General features: G+C 35.9%; 1 protein-coding gene across 6 annotated transcripts in view; it reads left to right on the top strand.

The window, feature by feature from the left end:
* Nucleotides 1-14795, top strand: part of CEP128 (centrosomal protein 128) — a 408652-nt gene that overhangs the window by 68945 nt on the left and 324912 nt on the right. For 5 of the 6 annotated variants that reach the window (XM_039257020.1, XM_039257022.1, XM_039257021.1 and 2 more), the window contains exons 10-12: nucleotides 7775-7861; nucleotides 10441-10515; nucleotides 12360-12492. In XM_039257020.1, the coding sequence (XP_039112951.1) occupies nucleotides 7775-7861; nucleotides 10441-10515; nucleotides 12360-12492 (295 nt within the window). The remainder of the gene's footprint in view (nucleotides 1-7774; nucleotides 7862-10440; nucleotides 10516-12359; nucleotides 12493-14795) is intronic. The other variant, XM_039257017.1, reaches the window with a different exon arrangement.

Below are 14795 nucleotides of genomic sequence, written 5' to 3'. Positions count from 1 at the left end.
GGGTTTCTACGTGCCCCCTCTCTCTCCTTCTCTGTCATTCTCTGTGTCCACTCGAGGCCGGCGATACTGTTGCTTTTCCACGGACATGCCAGGCACCCTCCCGCTCCTGGACGTTTGTACTTTCCATTTCTACAGCCAGGAATTTTCAACTCTGAAAGCAGTCGTCTTGTTGTTTACTCTCATGTCATTCAGGTCCCTGTTAACTATCCTAGATAAAATATCGTTTCCTCACTCTTGAGCCCCTTCTTATACTACTGTACTTTTTCTCGATAGCTCCTTTCATTACCTGTCATCTGTCTGTCCTCTGACCAGAACGCAGGCACGGTTTTGGGCACTGCTGTGTCTAAAGTACCTAGAGCAGGGGCTGACATGGCATGAGGGCCCAAGAAAGTGTTTCTTAAAGAAAAGAATGAATAAATGTTGTCTGCTATGTAGTCAGAAGTGCATATAGTAAAATACTTCATGTACTTCCTGTATACCGGGGACTGTGCTGGGGATTAGGGATTTCGTGGTACTTACGATGCTGTCTGGACCGTTAGGGGCTCCCAGTTTAGCTGAGAAAGAAATGTTAACAGTCTCTAATTCACTAAGCGTGTTATTTCAGCTTTGAAATGGGCTTCAGGGTAGCTCAGAAGGGAAATAATTCCCTCTTCTTGATCCTTTGGGAAAATTTGGGTGGAGGAAGTGGCATTTTTGCTGAGACTTGATGTTTTCAAATCATTTTAGGCATTTTTTTTTTTATGATTGTGATTCTGCCCCATTGCTTATTGCTACGTGATAAGTATTTTACCAATCTGTGGCTGAAATTCTTATTTCAATTCTGACTCACTATAGTTTTGACTTCAAAATTGTTCTCTCTCATTATTTTGTGACATATTAATTATTTTCTTCTCTCTTTTATGTTGTTACCTGTGGATTACTAGTGTTTTTGCAAGGATAAAGTAAACACTTTTTTTGTAAAGTTGTGAAAGAACGATTAACGTTACCATGCTGTTAAAAAGGAAATAGATGGAAAAGAATGATGGCCTATTATGGGATTTGTCTTTCAAAGCTGGTTGAACCCTATTTGGCACAGCTTGAAATGTGCGGGTCCAAGATGTATCATGTTCTCCAGTTTTCTTCTGTAGTCTTTTTCTTGATTTACCTGTTTGTCTCCTGCACCCCCCTCTGCTGATTTAACCTATAAATCTGTTTTATTAGGGTTTGATCATTTCACATGACACTAAAACACTTAATATTTTTTCTGTGGGAACTATCTTTCCCCCCAAAACTCCTTGTGGAAGAGAAGCTGGAAGAGATCTTTTATGTTGTCTCCTTCAACCTTGTACTCACTCAGTACTTGAGTTTCTGTTAACAGAGCAAACTTCCCATGGATATTGTAGACAGCGTACATAAGCCATATTCCCTTTCTTTTCTTGGGAAATAGTGATAGTGACAACTGGTCAGATTAAAGAATATTCCAGTTTTGATGATATTTCAGAAGCCTACTATTTAATATTGATAAAACAAAAGTTGAAAGTGTAGAAATATTTTCTACACCATAGCAAAGTAACATGTCAACTGTTAACATGCTAGTGAAGGCCTGTGGAGTCCTTTGAAGGGTGCAGTTTTATGAGATGATGTATGGATATAAGTTTTCCTGGAATTCCTAAAATCTCATTTCTATAAAATTAACACTTATGTCATCTATTCTTAGAGTTTTTACTTCAATAAGAAAATCTTACCTAAGACTATTAATTATTAAATATTTATAATGTGCTTTCTGTGTCTTTTCACCTCTCCTTTTTCAGTGACCTTTCTCCCCAATCCCCAAGGTATATATATAACATGTTTTCATATTATTCACATGTCTTTGAACAAGGTGTGTTTTTCCATATATCTTTCTGGATTGGTCAATTTGCTTGCAGCTTCCTTGTTTCTACCCTCATTGAAGTTAGCCCTCCTATGATTTTTTTGATCCTCCTTTTTTTTCTTTTTCCTTTTTCTTTTTCCTGATCATTTGCCCTCTAGGTTCTTAAAGAGCCATTTCTTATTTTCTCCGAAATGGCCATTATGGTCTCTGGCTCCTTTTTTAAGGTTTTAAATTTTATTTTTGAGAGGGGCGGCGGGAGAGAGAGAGAGAGAGAGAGAGAGAGAGAGAGAGAATGGGGGAGGGGCAGAAAGGGAGAGATGAGACACAGAATCCAAAGCAGGCTTCAGCCTAAGCTGTCAGCGCAGAGCTGGATCCAGGGCCGAACCCACAGACCGCGAGATCGTGACTGGAGCTGAAGTCCACTGAGCCACCCAGACACCCTCCTTTCTTTATTTCACCTCTTCTTTAAGCATATGTATAGCTCTTCTTGTAAAGCACCTCAAAATCTGTTTGGAAATAGTTGCGGTTGGCATTATAAATAAATTCTCTTATTGCCGCTGTGAGTTGCGTTTAAGTCTGACACGTTTTATGTTTACACCATATAGGACTAGATCTCAAAGTATTGTTTAATCACATTTATTTTGCTATGTGTATTTGTTGTTGCCAATATTCTCATCATAAACTGTAACAAATAAGGCTAGCATGAATCTGCATGAGTCCCTCTATGTAGCACCGTTATGCAAATAGACTTTTAATTCTGCTAATGCTGTGATGATGAAAAATATCTGTGCTCTTGTTGACTGAGCAGCTGCCTGACAATAGACTTGAGATTTTCTGAGTGCAGGACTTGTTTAATTTCTACTTTGTGCTTCTCTCGAGGAGTGTAATGTTTCTGTCTGCATTTTCAGTGAATTTATCCTAGACCATCTGTTTATAAAGCCCTTTTCCATCATTATCAATTAATATTTATTGGGCAACTACTGAGTGCATAGTAATATTGTGTAAACAGAGACCTCTCTGCTACAGATAGACTTATTCATTGACTTGGTACCGTTTTATTTTGATTAGAAAATGGTAAAAAGAAAAAAAATCAGGAAGCATAAAATACCATCCTCTAATTGTAAACAGTGAAAGATGTTGTATATTTACAGGGCATTCTGCTCAAATACAAATAAAACTTGAGGGATTTTAAATTAAATTTTTCTAATTATCTGTGATCTTCTGTTTGTCAACAATTCTAACTCAGTGGTCCTGTATTTAGAAAGTCAAATGAGTATCCTATTGCTCTGGGATTTCTAATAAAACTATGAGTCTCTTTTTTGAGAGGAAACTACTCAGATAAAAACAGACCCTCCACTAAGAGCTTTTGCTTTTTGATTTTGAAGGAAATCCTGGAAAGTGCACTTGTTGGGCTCACATTTAACTTTACTTGCAAGATTTTTATTAAGTAAAAGATTGCACAAAAATACACTCCATTCCAGTAAAAGCAATGGCATTTTAGGGAATAATACTCATTACCATTGTTGCTTTTGTATTAAAGAAGGCAAAAGACTTGTGTGTCTTTTCAGCATACCAACTTTGTAGGCAATGATTAAGGTTTTGTTTTGCAGATTGGCAAATTTAATAACATATAAAGAATGAAATCTTGACAGTAGTCAATAGGGGTTTTACTTCACAGTTATTTTTATAGTCATGGTAGTGGATCTTGCTGATTCATCCAGGATCTCTGGCTTAGCTAGTCTTCCATGTGGCCTTTGGCTAAGGTTTAGGGTAAAGACTGTGACCATGGAATAGAGCAAAGGGAATTGGCTCTCATGGTGATTGAACCCATGACCTTGGTTGGCTCTGTTGGCACAGGGGGCCCCAGCCAGTCCTTGATTCCTTAAATATGGACATAGTAGAAACAGTAAGTTTCCTTTATAGGTCAGCAAGAAGTGTCCAACTGTCCTCTCACAATAATTTCTATAAAAGCCCTTTGGATTCCTGAAAAAATAAACACCTTATCATAAGAAGACCAAAAAAAAAAAAAAAAAAAAAAAAAAAAAAAAACTGGGGGCCATTCTCAAACAGAAGCTTTGAGTTTTATGTTTCAAAACCTCAGGTATCTTTGAAGAACATCATTAAGGATTACAATTGCCATCAGAAGTAATACCAATGTACTTAACTACATGATACTTGATATTACTCTGTCTTTTGAAAAACAGAAATGGTTGCATCTTGTGATTCCATGCACTATGTGCTTACCAGTTCCATCTGGAAAATACACATACTTCAACTGGCACAAGTTTTTAGAATTTCCCCCTTACTTTGATATCCTGAAAACCTGTATGGTGTTATAATAGTAATGATTACTGTTGGATTCTCTTTGGACTTTATCATACAATTTCTACTTTAACTTACTAAACTTTTTTTTTCTTTTTTATAATGGTAGATGTTGGTATAGAACTTTTGTTCCTTGGTTATGGCTGAAAAACAAATTTCTTTGAACAATTTAAGTAAAATCTATCTGGCTATTTTTGAGTTACATATTGGTTCAGGGATTTAGAATGTGAATGCATTGTTTTCTGCCTTGAAAAGAAAGCTAATTTTTTTTGTTTTGCTTGGTTTTTGTTGGCACAGATAATCCCCAACTGGATGAACTTAAAGGCTAAAATTTTCCATGACTTGAGCTAGTTCTCATGTGGGAGGAATCTCTAACTTGATTTAGGAAAAAACAAAATTTAGAAATTCACAGAACTTGACAGAAATAAAATCTCTGTTAATTTAAGTGAATAGTACTAGTTCTGAGCAATAAAATACTGCTGCATTCTGCATATATATTCCTTTTCAAAATATGTATTATTCTATTGATATTTAGAGCTATGATTTAGGTTTCCAAATGAGAATTTGAGAAATAGACACCAGATTTTCATCTTTTAAAAAAATTACAGTTAAATAAGTTTCTTATTACAGTATTTTATACATACTAAATACTTAATCATTTTTTTCTTGATTTGAAATATAGCAAATGTTCTAAAATCTATTTAAAAATTTTAATACACATAAATATAAACAACTTTTAACTTTATAGTTCATGTGGTCTTATTTGGATCAGAATAGCATTATATTGCAAAGCTTAAAATGTTGGTTGACTTTTATTTTGTGCCTACGTGAAGAATTTAATTATAAAAAATAGAGTCAAATGAGCTATGAAGCAATGAAAAGACATAGAGACACTTTAAAGGCATATTATTAAGTGAAAGAAGCCAGCCTGAAAAGACTACATACAGCATGATTCCAGCTCTGTGACATTTTGGGAATGAAAAACCATAGTGACAGTAAAGAGATGAGGTAAGGGATGCATAGGTAGAGCACAGAGGATTTTCAGGGCAGTGAAAATACACTGATTCTGTCATGATGGATACATGTCATTCTATATTTGTTCAAACCCTTAGAGTGTACAGCACCAAACATGAACCCTAATGTAAATTAAGGGTGATTTTAATGTGTCAGTGTGGGCTCGTTAGTTGTAATAATGCACTACTTTGTTGAAGGAAGTTGATAATGGGGGTGGTTATGCATTTATGTGGACACCGGTGTATATGGGAACTCAGTTTCCTTCTCAGTTTTGCTGTGAACCTGAAACCAAACCAAACCAAACCAAAACAAAAAAGAAAAAGTCTTTAAAGATACATAGTAAGAGTAACAATTTTCTGATGCTCAGACTTGACTTCTTCATTCTTTGTTACGGGGGCGGGAAGGGGGTGATCTGACTTGGAAGCTGTACCTTTTAAAGTGTAATGTTACTGACCTGGTGTTTGATTTGAGCATTTGAGCAGAAACTTGTTTTTCTATAGTCTTGTTGGTTTACCAGTGAGTCATCTACATGTTCTTGCTCTTGTGACCAAAGGCATGCACTTGTAGCATTGCTGGATGATTAGGATGAGACCGGGTAGTTTGTGTTCATCTTTTATTTTTTTAATTTATTTTTTATTAATTTCCGTGGCCTTGGTGGGAGTTATCATAGGACCATTATTTCATTCCAGCTCCATAATTCTTACCCAAGCTGGCTCGTCCCTTTACTAGACAAAGGACCTTTAATTCCCTATTTGTTCTTTATTTTTGAGTGTGTTATTTTTTTAGAGCCTCTTGGTAAACATGCCTGTTGTCAGAGTTGTGGGAGCTTTTATGGTCAGATGAGATGTCTACAAACATTTTCCTTTTCTCCTTTCCCTTACTTTCTGAAAGAAAAGGCTGCTTCCCCCCCACTTTTTTTTTTTAATAAATAATTGAGAATTCAGAATCCTCTACCTTCAAAGAACTACAGTAGTATAATACTCAATATGTTAGTCTTTTTAATGGAAATAGGTATACTTAAGGAAAAGAAGAAAAATTGTTGTTATTAAAGATTTAAATGTGCCCCAGGGACCCACTATTAAGGCTCAGTGTTGTTGCTGTAATCTTAAACATGTAAAAGACAGTCTGCATCCTGGAGCGGGCCCCTGATAGCTTTAGAGCTAAACTGCTTTTAAGGAAAAAAACGAGCTTTAAAAAGCAAAATAACATACTAATAGAAATTCATTGACATGTGATTTTTTCCCTCTTTTTATAACTGCTTTTACTGGATCAGTTTTAATATAATTTTCAGTTTCTTGACCTAAGTCAATGGGAAGGGAATCTAGTGTTGCCTTTTACACTTACCAGAGGTAGTAAATGAGTTAAAGTTTATTATTAAGGTTTAAAGAAATAGCTTGTAATTTCGATTCAGTTAGTTTTTAAAATCTTCTCCTTGAGTGTTATTTGTGTTTTCAGGTGTTTAAAAGCTCATTAAAATATATGTAAGGGGCCTTAAGAGTTAGATTTTCTTTCTTTGTCTTTGATTTTAAACTAGGTAATGCAGAAAATAAGTTCAGTATTCTGTGCTAGAATATTGCATGTGTATTAATTTGTTTACTGACTGATGGTTTATAGGAAGCAGAAATAATGTTCAAACTTTATGACATTTCTAGGTGATATGGTGGAAACGTAGTAATTTGCTTTGGGTTCTCTTTAAGACCTCACTTTTGCTCTTCTACTGAAAACAATATAATTTAAGTTCTCACTGACTAAATTTTTCTAAGACTTCTATATCTGTAGAGTAAAAGGAGAAATAAGAAAGGAGGGTGTTAAATAACATTTTGGGCACCAAGTAGAGCTATAATAGAGGGGTATGTTATTTGGAAAAGAGATATCACAAGTAACTGGTCAGATGTGGAAGATAGAAAGTGAAGAGGAAAGGAAATTTTATTGCAGATTCCTAGGTAGCCAAAAGAATTAGAGGTTCTTTTATTCAACTAGCTCATATATGGAAATCTAGATTTTTAAAACATTGACTTTCAGAAGAATTATGTTTCTATGAGGCATAATTCCGTGTACTATAAAACACAATTTGTTTAATTAAAGTTCAGCTTATTGATTTCTATTTAACATCAAGTAAAAGTATTAATATTTATACTAATTATAAGAAATGAAGATTAAATATTTCTTAGCATGAACATGAAAATAATTTCTCACATTGCCCTTTAAGGGAATGAATTCTGGTAACTGATAGATCTTTACGGGGGTGGGAAAGTAGGGGTGTTGGGTGTGATTACAAGTTTAAGTGTTTGAAATTGAGAACTGGAATAGAAGCAAACTGCTTTGCATAACCTGGAGAGGGAGATATAGAAGCCTGTGAGGAAGGTCCAGAAGGTGCAAAGAAAGTAAACATCGAGGGTGGACAAAATTTGAGGGAACAGGGAATAGCCCAGAAGAATTGCGAGAACAGCCAGTGTTTGGCAGCGCTTTGATGAGTGTACTCCATTGATCTGTAATAGTCTTATGTAAATTCCAGCTCCTAACAGTGTCTTTTGGTTTTTTATGGATTTTGGACTAATACATATTTTTTCATATCTTTCATTCTAGGCACTGAAGAAACAAGAAGCTAAAGCAGATGAAAATGAGGGAGCCATGAAAAATAAGCTAAGACAGACTGAAACTGAGAAGAATCAAGTAAGGTTTTGAAAGAGTAATTCTGTTTGTAGCCAGTGATATTTGTTGAGTGCCTTGAAAATTGTCCCTGGGATCATTTGTTAGGACACGGTGAAGCCTTATGTTCTGATATGGAGTCACTTGGTTTGGGCTCTGCCATTCTTTGTTGCTTGTTCTGGGAATGTGTACAGGTCATTTGCTACCTTGTCATCTTACACTTCCTCTCTAGAGGTGACTTGAACTTTATTATTCCTTGCTGGGGAACATGCAAGGAGCTTGACTTTGCTGAAGTGTTAGGAAGACCTGTTGTTTAAAGGGTGGGTATTTTGAATATATTTGTTTTCCTCATAGAAGAAAGGTGTAGGTGCAACCTACAGGAAGAATCCCCTCTTTTCATTAGATTTTAAGGACTTTTGGCATATATTCATGTCTTCGCTCATATAGAGCCTCGGGCATTAGAGTTAGAAAGGAGTTTAGAAGACAGACAACTTTCCTCAGTTTACAAACGAGTAGATTTAAGGGTGAGCCCAAGGTAACAAATGATAAAATGAAAATTTGCCCCAATGTAATGTTCTTTACTCCATATCACTTTTGAAATCTACCATTACTTCCTTGATGTTTATGCACCAACCTAGTCAAGTTAAATGACACATCCACGCTGCCTTTGTGGTAAGCAGTTAGGTTGGGTCGTCACGCTTGCCCTCTGGGGGTTGAGGCTGCCAGAATTATCCAGCGATCGTGACCAGTATGGGCTGTGGTAGATTCTGAAGCCATTTGGACTGAAGTGTGATTCCTTCCCTCTTTATTTCTCCAAATAAAGAAGACAAGTCAGATAATATTTTGTGTGGATTCTGATTGTATACGTACCTTATTTTGTTTTTAGAATATGATATTTTATTGGCCACATGTCTAATTTTTTAAAAAAACTTGTATAACCAGATTTAAAAATGATTTTGAAATAGTTACAGATTCATAGGGTGTTGTAAGACAGAATGTACAGAAAGATTGCACATGCCCTTCACCCACTTTCCCTCAGGGGTAACATTTTGCACAATTGTCATTCCATATCAAAACCAAGAAATTGATTTGGTACGATTCACAGAATTTATGCAGATTTCAGCAGCTTCATGTGTGCTCATTCGTGTGTGTAGTTCCGTGCTGTTGTATCTCATGTATAGATTCATGTTACTGTCAGCACAGCAAATATGTAGAACCGCATACCCCCTTATGCTAACCCTTAATAACTGTGCCTCCCACCTGGACAGTATTTGAAGGACTGACATATAGAAAGTAGTTTGGTCAAAGGAAATGATAATTTAGGATAACTATCACAAATCTAAGCACTTAATAACATCTTAATATACATTTGCGATTTCACAGAACAGCCTTACTGTTAGAAAATGCAAACATGTCAAGCACATGTATTCTCTGGAATTTTAACAAACATGTGTCCCCTTTGTAGGGGTGAAAAAGTAATTTTCTCTTTACTCTTTGGATTCTTTGGCCGATTTCATAATTAAGTTGACATAAGACAGATTAACAGGAGAAAAACAAATTTGATTTTGTATGTATAGAAGCTGCATAAAAATAACAGCCAGGCAGTTGAGGTGTATATACCATGCTGAGCTAAGGAAATGGGTTACAGGTCTGGGGCTTCAAAGGAGAGGAAAACAGGTCATAGGAAGATGAGAAGGGCAAATGTTTGGTAACCAGATGTGTACCTTGTCTTACACAGAAGTCTTTTAGGTGTGAAAAGTTCTGTCTGGTAATAGCTCTCTTCCTGACACAGACTTTCTCTAAAGTCTTTAATGTAATTAAGGGGGAGGCAAAAGCTTTTCCTGAGTCTGTTGGGTCTTGATTGCCTTCAGCTCAAAAAAGCCGTATGTCAAAGAGGCCTATTGTGGGGTGATGTATTCCTCTCCCCTTCACATCCTGTTTGATCTTTCAGCTTGTAGGAGGCTAGGCGCATTCAGACTTTGTAAGTATTTGATCATTCAGTTAGCACATTTTCTGTGAATATTTGTCTTATGACTATATTATTAAGGAGATTTTAAGTATCTTACTCTGAAATTAAATATTTTTAAGTTTTAGGAATGTTATGGATATTGGAAATATTAGGAACGTTAGAATATGATGAATACACAAAATCACCAATTAGATGAAATATACTTTAGTCATTGGGTCCTGGAAATTTTATTCTAATTCAGTTCCTATGACATTACATGCGCTAAAGAAAAAAATTGTTTTGGAATTTAGATGACGATGATTTATAACTGGAAGAAATCTCAGAGATTGTCTAATACAAAGTCCTTATTTTAGAGATGACAGAAAAGAGACCTAGGAAAAGACAGTCATAGTTAAGATGGAACTGACTTAGAAGTCAGGCCCCCTGAGGTCTGGTCTGGTTCACTTTGTTGTTAGGTACATAACATTATTTTCATAGAAGCATCAGTGTGTTTTGATAGCAAGATGTTTTCTCCTATTAGCTGTAAATATCTTCTGAAAAGTTTTCCATTTTTCTACTCTTAAACTATGCCCATAATAATTAGTTATTTTCTGCCCCACTGGACATTTTTCTTTATCCTCTGTTGAAACTCTAGCTTGAACAAGAATTGGAGCTATCTCGAAGGTTACTGAATCAGTCAGAAGGCAGCAGAGAAACACTTCTGCATCAGGTAAATCTATGCAAGCCATGATAATCTGCTTTTAAATTCAACCGGGATTGGAGTCCCTTGTGGTTCAGTCGATTAAGCATCTGACTCTAGATTTCGGCTCAGGTCATGATCTCACTGTTTGTGAGATTGAGCCCCCTGTTAGTCTCTGAGCTGACAGCGAGGAGCCTGCTTGGGATTCTCTCTCTCCCTCTTGCTGCCCCTCCCTCACTCATGCATGTGTGCTCACTCTCTCAAAATAAATAAACATTTAAATAAACTTTAAAAAGCCAACTAAATTAGGATTGAGTCTCCTTTTCTATTAAATGCCTCTGTGAAAGGAAAAAGATCCCATCTAGGTCTAGAGATTACTTTTCCCCCTTAAGGAATATATAGTGAAACACAAAGCAAAAGATGAAATCCTTTCGGGAAGAGTCAGAGAAACGTAGTACAAAGTGTTGGCCCAAGTTCCCACTGTGTCTTGCTGAATGCTGCTCCAATTTAGGATTTATCTCTCCTAACATAACCAGTGTAAAAATGAGACTGGATGCATGAGATAAAATTTTCCCAGGAGCTTAATTTCATTCAAGGAGGCACTGGAGAGTGAAGGGAGAAGTAAAATACATGAAACAGACCTTTGCATATTCCAGGTTACTTTGCATTATTGTCTTATATTTATGGTTTTCAAGATGCTGCCTGCCCCTTTTAACCAAAGATAAAGCTTAATTTTAAAGCATAACATTTTGTAGCCCATTAGCCTATAATGAGAGTTTGGTTCTTCTATTTAAAGTTCAATAACTTGTAGTAGTCATTGTACATACATTGGATAAGGGCATATGTGTTTCTAATCGCCTCTCTGTCTATGTTTAATATAAACGGCAGTTGTGCCCTTCTCTGTTTTGAGGTGTGGCTTGCAAAACTCACTACATAGTATGCTAGGTTGGCAGAGAAGTCAGGCATCTTAGATGCTCAGAAGGAGTATTACATTTTGACAATTAGTGCTAAAAATATACCATAACACCTATTTCACAAAACCTTTAAAAATGTTCACTGCCTGTTCTGCAGCCACTGTTACAATGGAATTAATGTTGGCAGAGTTCAGGTTTTCTTTTCTTTTTTTTTTTTTTTTTCAAGTTTATATTGTCATGTCCACTGATTTTTTTTTTAATCTTTTGGTACTCTGACTCGTGATTTCTGATCTCATCTTTTGAAGTAAGAGATTACCATGTTCAGGTTGTCATTGACTGAAACTGAGTCTTTTTGATACTCCTAATTTGTTTAGTGGTCGGTCACTGGGGACTTACCTGCTATGTGTTAGGCAATTTGCCAGTCTTTAGAAATACAGATGAATAACATAGTTCCTGACCTCAAGGAGTTTATAGTTTATTCAGCAGCATTTATTTCTTACTTACTTTGAACAGTACTTTGATATTATAATATGCTAAATTGCAGTCTTTTCACTCGAGTTTACCAGTGAATAGACCATATTCACATGAAAGAGAAGGAGTGAAAAATATAAAAACAATTATGGAGGTGGTTTGGGTTAATAGTGGTGGAGTGCATTGAGTTCACAATAAGGGATTTTTTTTTTTTAGTGTCAAATTCTTTGTCCTGATAGACACAGAAGGGGAAAAGACATTCATTCTTTGTGGAAGTAATGGGAGGAATAAAGAAAAGGAGCGAGAGACTCTTCCACTGTGCTTGGCATAACAAGGAGGTTCACTGGGCTTTAGCCTGTGCTGACAGTAGCCCATGAGAAGTAATTATTTTTCCCTAGAAAAAATAATATAAAATAATTTGTAAGTTCAGTTATCCTTTTTCTGTGTTGAAAACTGATACAGGTTTTATTTTTGACTGTATGTGTTTAGGTAGAAGAGCTCCGTATACAACTTTTGAAAGCAGAAGGTGATCGAAAGGGCTTACAGCATCAAGTATCTCAGATTTCCAAGCAACAGTCAAACCATCAAGATGAACAAGGAGATGACTGGAGGTTTAGGAGAGGTACAGTTGTGATTTGTATATGTGTGGGTTGTTTTTGATCTTCCTTAAATACTTTCCACTTTCAGAATTGCGTTTCTTATATTATGCTTTTGTCATCTCATTTCTTGATCTACTACGAGATTTTCAATAAGCTAATCATAATTTAACATCCATTTTTTTTTAAAAACAGACTGTACTTTTTAGTTTTACGTTTACAGCAATATTGAGCGGAAGGTACAGAGATGTTCGCTGTGCCCGCAGCTGCTACATGTGCATAGTCTCCCCCATTACCAACATCCCAACCCCCCCAACCTCTGCTGGAAATATGTTTGTTATAACTGATACACCTTCCTTGACACATCATTCTCATTTAAAGTCCATAGTTTGCATTAGGATTCACTCTTGGTGTTGTGTATTCTGTGTGAGTGGACAAAAATATAAATGACATTTAGACACTATTACTATATCCTAGAGTAATTTCACTGTCTTAAAAACCCTTTGTGCCCCATGTATTCAGCCCCTTCTCCCCCCAGCACTGGCAGCCACAGATCTTTTGACTGTCCCTATGGCTTTGTCTTTTCCAGACTCTGATATAGTTGAACCATACAGCCTTTCAGATTGGCTTCTTTCATTTAGTAATATACCCCAGATTTTCCCTGATGTCTTATCATAGCTTGGTAGCACTCTCTCTTACCTTTCTTTTCTTCCAAGCATTGTCTTAATGTACCACAGTTTATCTGTTTCACCTACTGAAGGTCATTTGGTTGCTTCTAAGTTTTGGCAGTTATGAATAAAGTCACTATAAAGCAAACATCTCTATATAGATTTTTGTATGGACATCCATTTTCATCTACTTTGGGTAAATACCAAAGAATATAGTTGCTGGATTGTATGGTAAGAGTCTATTTAGTTTTTTAAAAATCATGTCAGCTGTGTTCCATAGTGGCCTTAACATTTCTTCATTCCCCCGGTAATGAATGAGAGCTCCTGTTGTTCCAGATTCTTGTCAGTATTTGCAGTTGTCTGTGTTTTGGATTTTGGCTATTCTAATAGGGTTGAAATAGTAGCTTGTTTTAATTTGCATTTCCCTGATAACATGTGATGTGGAGCATCTTTTATTATTCATATTTTCCACCTGTATATCTACCATGATGAGATTTTTGTTAAGGTTGTTGGCCCAGTTTTTAGGCGGTTGTTTGGCTTCTTGTTGAAATTTTATGGCCCTCCCTCTTGATTATTATTTTATATAACAGTCCTTTATCACCTATGTCTTTGGGAATAATTTCTCAGCCGTTTCATTCTGAAAATTTTAATGTAGTCCAGCTTATCGGTTGTTTCATAGATGATGACTCTGTATCTCTGAAAAGTCGTCATCAAACCCGAGGTCATCCACAATTTCTCCTATGTTTTAAAGATTTTATAATGTTGTGTTTTATGTATGGGTCTGTGATCCATTTTGAATAAACTCATGTAAAAGGTGTAAAGTCTGTGTCTAGATCCATTGTTTTTGCATGTGGGTGTCCAGCTGTTCCAGCACTATTTGTTGAAAACAGCCTTTTCTGCATTGTATTGACTTTACTTCTATGTCCTTTGACAGTCAGTTGACTGTTTTTTATGTGGGTCTGTTGCTGGGCTCTGTATTCTGTCCCATTTTTTTTTTTTTTTTTTTTTTTTTTTTTTTTTTTTTACTACTACTACACTGTTTTTTTTATTGTACCTTTACAGTGAGTCTTGAAGTTGGGTAGTGTTAGTTTTCCAACTTTGTTCTTCTCCTTCAATATTATATTGGCTGTTCTGGATCTTTTGCCTCTCCACGTATCTTTAGGATTAGCTTGTTGATATTTACAAAATAACTTGATGGGATTTTGACTTGGATTGTGTTGAATCTGTAGATCAGGTTGGGAAGAACTGACATTTGGCAATATTGAGTCTTCCTATCCATGAATATGAAATACCTCTCCATACATTTCATTCAACTAGGATTTCTTTCATCAGAATATTTTAGTTTTCCTCATATAACTTTTGTTAGATTTATATTTAAGAGTTTCATTTTTTGGGGATGTGAATTTAAATGGTATTGTTTTTAATTTTAAATTTCACTTGTTTGTTGCTGATCTGAGCATCCATTTTTAATGTTTTCCTCTGCTTTATTTTTAAACCCATTTCAGACCTGCTTAGCTTATGGGGCTTTCAGCCAGAAAGAGCCAACAAAGCTGGTAGTGGAATTTTTTCCAGCTTCTTATTTCCATACCTAAGTGTGTGTGTGTGTGTGTGTGTGTGTGTGTGTGTGTACTTGTCCTTATACTTAAATTGGAAATAAACCT

Source organism: Hyaena hyaena, unplaced genomic scaffold (genome assembly GCF_003009895.1).
Source record: "Hyaena hyaena isolate Hyena2069 unplaced genomic scaffold, ASM300989v1 scaffold_597, whole genome shotgun sequence".
NCBI lineage: Eukaryota > Metazoa > Chordata > Mammalia > Carnivora > Hyaenidae > Hyaena > Hyaena hyaena.
This window is presented reverse-complemented; position numbering and strand designations above follow the sequence as displayed.